The sequence below is a fragment of the Neolamprologus brichardi genome, chromosome 4, assembly GCF_056152115.1.
Source record: "Neolamprologus brichardi isolate AB-2024 chromosome 4, ASM5615211v1, whole genome shotgun sequence".
Taxonomy (NCBI): domain Eukaryota; kingdom Metazoa; phylum Chordata; class Actinopteri; order Cichliformes; family Cichlidae; genus Neolamprologus; species Neolamprologus brichardi.
The window spans coordinates 25,307,714-25,315,217 of record NC_142107.1 but is presented as its reverse complement, the minus strand read 5'-3'; the positions used below and the strand labels follow the sequence as shown (position 1 = coordinate 25,315,217).

Genomic DNA, 7,504 nt, shown 5'->3' with positions numbered 1-7,504 from the left:
CCTACATTTAATTACTCAATAATTTTTAGTCTGGACCCGAAAATACACAAAATTCCATACAGGCTTTGACTGAGTGAACTCAGCTGCCGAAACACTAATAAAACAGCTTAAATAGCTTAAATGAAGTGGAACAGCTCTGAGAAATAAAATAGAATATGAGTCTTACAGATTTCTATTATCACTCTCGCTATGCATAACAATAAATAAAGACAGTAGTAAAACTATTTAAAAATGTATAATAATACTAATAATGATTCTACTACTACTACTACTACTACTACTACTACTAATAATAATAATGATAATAATAATAATAATAATAATAATAATACCCAAAATTGGGAAATTACCACCTCAAAGCAGCTAAAACTAGAAATAAATATAAAAAAAGGTCTTAGAAAGGTAAACTTTTTTTTACCTGAACTACCTGAAAATACATAAAACCTCATCAATAAATCAAAATGTAAAAAAAAAAAAAAAAACTAAAATTATAACTTAACAATTTAAAACCATTTTCAGGTTTATTTTGAAAATCTTGTGCGGAAGTTTGGTGCTGCGTTTACGGAAACTTGACACCGTCGAGAGATTCGGGAGAATCCAGCGGAGAGAATGTGGCATTCAGGGAGAGGAGGGAAGACAAGATGAGCGACGGCAGCCGGAGGGCCGTGTGAAGTACCAAAGTCCGAAATCTGGATGAAAGTCTTGTGGGGGGTTTTTCCTGCGTGGGGGTGAAACTTTCATCTGACGCTCTTGGAAGTTTATAAAAACGCGTGGAAACGGGATTTTCCTGGAATACTAATGCGCGGATAAACGTTACTTTGGAATCTTCCTGAACACCGACGCCGTGTCCGTTAAATGTCGGGGATTAAAAAGTTTCTGCGTGTTTGCTGAAGAGGCGGTAAGTCTCGAGTCCACGTATCGTGAAATGTTTCTTTTAAAGCTGTAAATGCGGTAAAAGTGACCCGTTAGGTAACTTGGGTACAAAGGTCGGCGGTGTGTTTACATGCCAGCTCCTCGCCACACGTCGAGTCCCCTTCACGCTGTGGACATTTACAGAGTTTATTGTTAATCTGCCGAGTTAAAGTTATATTAACACAAACTTTCTAATGTGTGGAAACTGGTCTGCAGTTCGGCTCGTGTTTACGTCAGCAGGGATCTCTTTAATTCTCTAAAGTCGGTGATAGATGTGGACAACAGGCTCGCTTTATTACTGAATCATGAGTCTGTGAAACCTTACAGAGCAGTGTTGATCATATATACGCGTCTGAGCTGAACAGCGCCTCGAAGGGAATCAGGGGGCGTCTCATGAATATGTTTTGCGTACTTTATGATGATGCTTTTATAGGAAAAGCTTTTAAATGGAGTCTGCGTGTTAAATGCTCCGAGCAGTGGATCCTGCAGCAGCACAGCTTCACTTCAGACTAATAACTGTCAAGTGATTCGTGTTTGCGGTAATAAAATGATTTATTTAGCTCCACCGTGGAGTCCCCGCAGTGAGAAAGTTATGCGCGTTGTTCCTCTTGTCATGAGCGCAGCGAGGATACCAAACGCCCGAGGGAGGTGGAAGAAAGCGGGGACGTGATGGGTGTAAATGGGAATGACAGCTCTGCTTAGGCCCGGTGCTGCTCTGTGGCAGCCTGGTTATGTAAGAGCGGAGCAGGAGCTCGGTGTGTCAGGACTGGCTGCAAACACTCCCCAAAACACTCTTTCTGTTTATGTGGCAACAGAGTTAGTGAGGCCAGGCTGGTGTTTCAGGCAGAGCTGGGGACCAGCCCGCTCTGCCAGCCTCCTCCTCCTCCTCCTCCCGTGTGTCTGAGGCTGCGAGGCCACTGGCCTGGAAGAGTTTAAGTAGAGCTCAGATGAAGTCACGTCCACAGTGAGTGCCCAGAGGGGAGCAGCGAGCACTCGTCACACACTCGCAGTCAGGTGACTTTGTGAAAAATGAGTTTGGTGTGTTTACACAGCAGAGGCAGGGCGAGTGTGTGTGTGTGTGTGTGGGTTTGCTGAGCTGTAATTAAACCGAACTCTCATGTGGCAGCAGGTTAAACTCTCACTCAGCCCGAGCTCGCAGTTACCTGGACAGGTCGCTGTACGACACGGCGCTGCAGATGCAAACGATTCAGGAAACGTTTATTTCTGACATATGACAGAATACATGTGTGCGAATGAGAGGGAGAGACAGGTGAAAGGTGAACGAGGAGGGAGCAGAGGTCAAACACCAGGGGTCAACCATCGGAGGCAGGCAGGTGGAGAGGAGGGACAGGAGGGGAGGAGCAAGAGGGGAAAGAAGGTTTAATGATGGTTTGGAGACGGAGGAGGCCGAGCTGAAGATGTTGGACAGGGTCATACATGAGGTCATCAGAGGGGCAGCTCAGAGTGAGGGAGGCTGAGACGGTCTGAGCGTGTGCAGAGGAGGCAGGAGGACCTCAGAGGAGAGGATGCTGCGATACGAGGAGCTGATTGGATGTGGCAAAGAAGAAGAAGCAGGTTGTCCTCGTGCTCTGGTTTCACAACAGATGTTTGCAGGAGTGGCCGAGGTCTGTTTCTTTGCAAAAGTGCGAGTGATTCCATCATGTGCACTTTATGACGTGAGGAGCAACGTGCGCACGCAGCCAGCGTAGTGTTGATGGTGTTCGTGCCCCGAGGCCGCAGCAGCGTTAAAGCAAATCACTGCACAGGCTCAGGAGCACAGCAGGGACCGCCCACCAACAAAAACCAGTGAAACAGCCGGAACCCCGAGCATCGTCCCGGGTCCGAGCTCATTAACGATGGACTGCACTGTCCCTCAGTCTGACCAATCAATGCGGGGACATCGAGGACAGCGGGGACAAAGTTTTCCTTGTGCACTTAATAAACAGTGTAACGTGTGGTCACAGTAAAAGTGACAGGTGTGTTCACATGTTAGTGGTGCTGCAGTGTCTGGTGATGTCATCAGGCCTTCCCAGCATCACGCTCCTGATGCTGGCGTCCTCGTGAGCGCACCTGTGCTGTGTTTGGCCTGAGCGCTGCGGCGCTGTAGCCTGAGCTCAGATCGATCGGTCGTGCAGCTGTCAGACTTTTCACACTGCTTCCTGTGCGACGCCTCTGAGGCACGAACTGATCTGTTTTTCTCGTTTCAGGCTTCCACACAGCCCCCCGCCCCCCCGCCGACCCTGGAGAAAACAACTCCCTGAAATAAAGAGAGCGGGAAACTAAGCTGCAGAGATCTTTCTCTCCTTTCATCTCTCCTGGTGCTCAGAGGAAACCTCACCGAGGAGTTTTTATCTTCACTTTGCTTCCTGGCTGTCAGCTGAGCGTCACAGGAAGGAAGTGGAAGTCTCACCTGAGGCAGGTGCACGTCTCCGGTGCTCAGCATGAGGCCCTGAGGAGGCAGCGGGATTTACTGTAAAGCTGGTTGGATTTTAAGGAGGAGGAGGGAGCATGGGGAAGGAGCAGGACCTCCTGCAGGCGGTGAAGAGTGGAGACCTGCTGTCCACCCAGAAGCTGCTGTCCAAGCTGAAGACCAACAGGAACAGTAAGTACGCCTGAGCCTATTATTCAAAACAGAAACTCAGAAAACAGATCAAATGTCTGAGCTGCTCGTGTAAGTGGGGCGAGGTCAAACTGATCTAAGGTCAGACGCATCCCAACATTGACCCGTCGCACCATCAAAGTCAAAGAGAGCTCCTGTTTCTGTTAACATGTGTTTAAACATGTTTCTGTCCTGCTGGGACTCAAATCAGAGTTTATGGCGTTCTGATTTTGTTTTGTTTTTTTGTTCTGATTTTGTTACACACTTTAGATGAACGTGGGAATGTTTTTTTCTCTGCGCTCGTGGCTACGGCTCGGCCATATCATACCGTTCACGGTAATACCGCTACAATGTTGGGCAATGATAAGAAAATGAAATATCGCGATAGAATATGGGTAAAACGCGCATGCGCAGTGCCTTTGTTTTCATACGCACATGGCCGAAAAGCATGGCGGCGACGGAGAATGAGAAGGGAGAAAGCGGATTGTTGAGTGAAACGGATCAACCAGAACTGGTTTGTAAAAATGCAACTTCAGTGATGTGGAACTGGTTTAGCTTTCGTCCGTCAGATACACAACAAAGCACTTTTTTTGTAGAACATGCAAGCGGGCCGCTGTTATTGCCATATTTGTCAGACTACGGCGCTCGTAAATCTGGGAGTAATCTGGGTCCTAAACTCCGTCTGATTCAGGTCCCAAAGTCAAACGAACACTGCAGCATCACTGAGAGTTAAAAACTGTCTAAATTCTTTCATCTGTAATAAAACGATCAGTGTTGCTGCTTTACCAGGTGTAACAATGAAGTTAAACATCCAGGCATCCATGAAAACAGAATTATTACACTTAACGGAGTTAGAAGTTAGCAGGAAGCTAGCAGGACGTTAGCGGAAGTTAGCTCGCTAGTTTCGCTAGTTAGCTAAACATGATATAGCATGTTCTGACTGAGAGATTTATGAAAAAATGAAAACGTACAGCTCTGCTATCACTTCCAACATAAATGAAGACAGAAAACTAAACAGCAGTGACGTTTGTAGGGTTACTGAAGTTGGGCTAGCTGCTATATAATGATGTGCTACGTGATCGCTAGCTACACAGCTATGTTAGCATAAACACAGTGAAGCTGGAGGATGAACGCTAACTTTTTTCCACTGGATAAAAGTTAACGTGAAGGTTCCTGATGGTTAGAGACAAATGCAGTCGCATGGCAGGATGCTGTAAACGGACCAAACTTCAGTCAGGAGAACAACTGAGATAATCCATCCACAATACGAGGTTAGTCATTAATATACTGCAACAACACGGGAACAGAGCAGCTGTGATAGAATACAGCATTAATGAATCAATGGTACAGAAGTGGAGGAAGCAAGACGAATGACTAAAGTTTGATTTATCTGACTGCTTTGTTTTGCTTAATGTGTCTTATAATCTCGTGCACCTTATGGTCCGAAAAATACGTATCTGACTTTTTTATTTGGCACACTGCAGTTTAATGTAGCAAAGCTCCTCTTTTTAACTTCAGTGGATATTATACATGGTTATGCTCAGGATATGTCAGCACATTTCTACTGGAAATGCCTTTTGGTTAAACTGTCAGCAAAGAATTTGCATTTGCACTGTTAAATGTTTATATAGCTTTAATGCACAAAAAACAGCTGCTTGTTTAAGTGAATTAAATGGATGTTTTTTTGCACTAGTAAAGTTGTGGAGTTGTATTTTGTCTCACATCAATTATATCGTCAGTTATATCGTTTTCGCAAATTTTCAAATATATATGGTGATAAATATTTTTGCCCATACCGCCCTGCTCTGCTGGTGGCCTTTCTCAGTAACAAACGTAAAGAAACTGAATCACGGCATCGGCTGGTGTTGTGTCATAAAGCTGCCGACTGTCGTCACAGGGCTCGGAGAGGCTCCTGCTGCTGTCACACAGACTGAAAGTCTCCGGACGGTGATGCCGGCGTTTCCTCTAGCAGCAGCTAAAGCAGCAGCTCAGATGTGGAGGAAGCACTTTTGCGTCTGTTCTCTGCCTCCGTGAATATTTAAAGCGTCGAGTTTTTGAGTTTGAAGTGTTTTCATGTCAGTGGAAAGTGTGAAACCAGAGCTGACCCAGATACCTGCCGTGGGTTCGGCTTTCTCCCATCAGACGCTCCTCGACACTGACAAACTGAACAAAATGACTTAAATTGACTTAAGGATCCGCAGCGCCTCACACAAACGTGTGCGCTGTGGGCCGTAGCACACGTTCATTTATTCTCCACAAACGTGTGAACTGTGCTGCCCTCACAGTGTGGAGCATCTGCAGGCTTTTGCACACGTCTGTTTCTTGGATACAACAGAAATGTTTCTTTGTAAACACGTTGATTTGGATCTGGTCCATGATGGCAGCCCTGCAGAGCACAGCGCTGAGCTTCGATGGAGACGAATCCACACAGACAAAACTTTATGGAGCACAACTTGAATATACGAGACATCATCTGCTGCTAAGTTTGGGCTTTATATCAAAAACCTTTGTGAATATTTCAGATAAAAACCTGAAACTTTCACTTTGTTCTTACTCTCAGAATAACTCAGACTGTAATCACAAGTGTGTGTGTGATGAGCCTAGTGGTCGAGAAACAGGAGACAGGAAGGGTAACTGGTTAGCAGCAAGTGAACTTTCAGAATAAGAGTGCAGGGGTAAAGAGAAAGTGTGATGATGCCCTGCGAGCAGCATGTGGTGACAGTGGGGAGGAAGAAAGGTGGATCAGCATCGCCATAAGACAGGATGTTCCAAAGAAGTCAAACATTTGTTTAGTGTGTGAGTTAAAGGAGGCACGTGGCTCAAACCAGTGCTGTGTTTGTGTCAGCTGTGTGTTTGTTGTTGTTTGCCGCCACAGTCACATGTCGCGTCATTTCACAGTAATGGGTAATCGTGTAGCGTCTCTGAGGGGCGGCGACTGGTGGTCCCCCAGCTCCCTCAGGGAATTCCCGCGCTCTGTCACATGACCCCCACCAATTGTTCTCGCCTCGGCGCGCCCGATCTATCACCTGAGCACATCAAACCACCGCTCCTTAAACTGCTGTCTCACAGAGAGGTCAGAGGTCAGATGTCCACTCGCCTCCGTTTTTCGCATTCGTCTGATTTTGAAGTGACCCGGACTCGTCCTCCTGACATCTGGCGCTCTGATGTCGCCCAGACTGTTATCACCCAAATCACAAGGAGCTCCCAGATGGTGGCGGGCCAGGATTAAGAGGATTTATACTGCGGGGGGGGGGGCTCTGTTTATCTGATGCTGAAGAATCAGGTCCTCAGAGCTCTGATGTTTACAGTCAGCACGCTGACTCTGCTCTGTTGCGCAGATTAGACTAATCCCATAAACTCAGCTCTTTGTGCGTCGCAGGGCCATCGTTCGTTTGTTTCTGCAGGTTTGAGACGCAGCTGGAAACTCTCGTTGCATCATTTCACAGCTGTGGGGAAAGTTCCCTTTGTATTAACTGTAAAAATGGGAAGAAAGCTGATCTGAAGCTGCTGCAGAGCGCCAGCGTTCACCGTTTTATTTGGAGTCGAGCCAGTAAATGATCGGGAGCATCGCCCGTCTGTGCTTTGTGACGGAGCAGAGTCCCTCTCAGTGACCGGAGCTCAGGGGGACGTGAGTCACGGTCTCTGCGAGGCTGTGTGGCAGCTTAATGACTCTTAATGTGAAATTAGTCATCGGGAAGCATACAATGCAACGCTGCAGCCGAGCTTTTCCTTCTGGGAAAATCCCGGTTCCCCTGATGCAGGTCCTGAGGCCTGTGAACGGCCCAGAGAGTGTTTGGCTCCAGAAGAAGGCCGGGTTAGAGCCGAGCGCTCTCGGGCGTCAGGTCCGGGTAAAGCGTGTTTCGTACAGAAGCGTGTAGCATGCCGGGCTGTGGTGTTCACGTGGTCAGGTGTGCGTGCAGAAAGACTGAGCAGCTCGCTGCTGTGAGGTCACATCGGTGCAGCAGGTGGATGCACTCGTGCTCCACGCAGACT

The 7,504-nt window shown here is 47.1% G+C and overlaps 1 protein-coding gene across 5 annotated transcripts in view; it reads left to right on the top strand.

Annotated features, from left to right (window-relative positions):
- The first annotated feature begins 596 nt into the window (after positions 1-596).
- The window catches only part of caskin2b (CASK interacting protein 2b), a 48,252-nt gene continuing 41,344 nt past the window's right edge, over positions 597-7,504 (top strand). For 4 of the 5 annotated variants that reach the window (XM_087840174.1, XM_087840173.1, XM_087840171.1 and 1 more), the window contains exons 1-2: positions 597-898; positions 3,120-3,514. In XM_087840174.1, the coding sequence (XP_087696300.1) occupies positions 3,421-3,514 (94 nt within the window). In that variant the 5' untranslated portion in view covers positions 597-898; positions 3,120-3,420. Of the gene's footprint in view, positions 899-1,842; positions 1,927-3,119; positions 3,515-7,504 lie in introns of those variants that run through there. The other variant, XM_087840172.1, reaches the window with a different exon arrangement.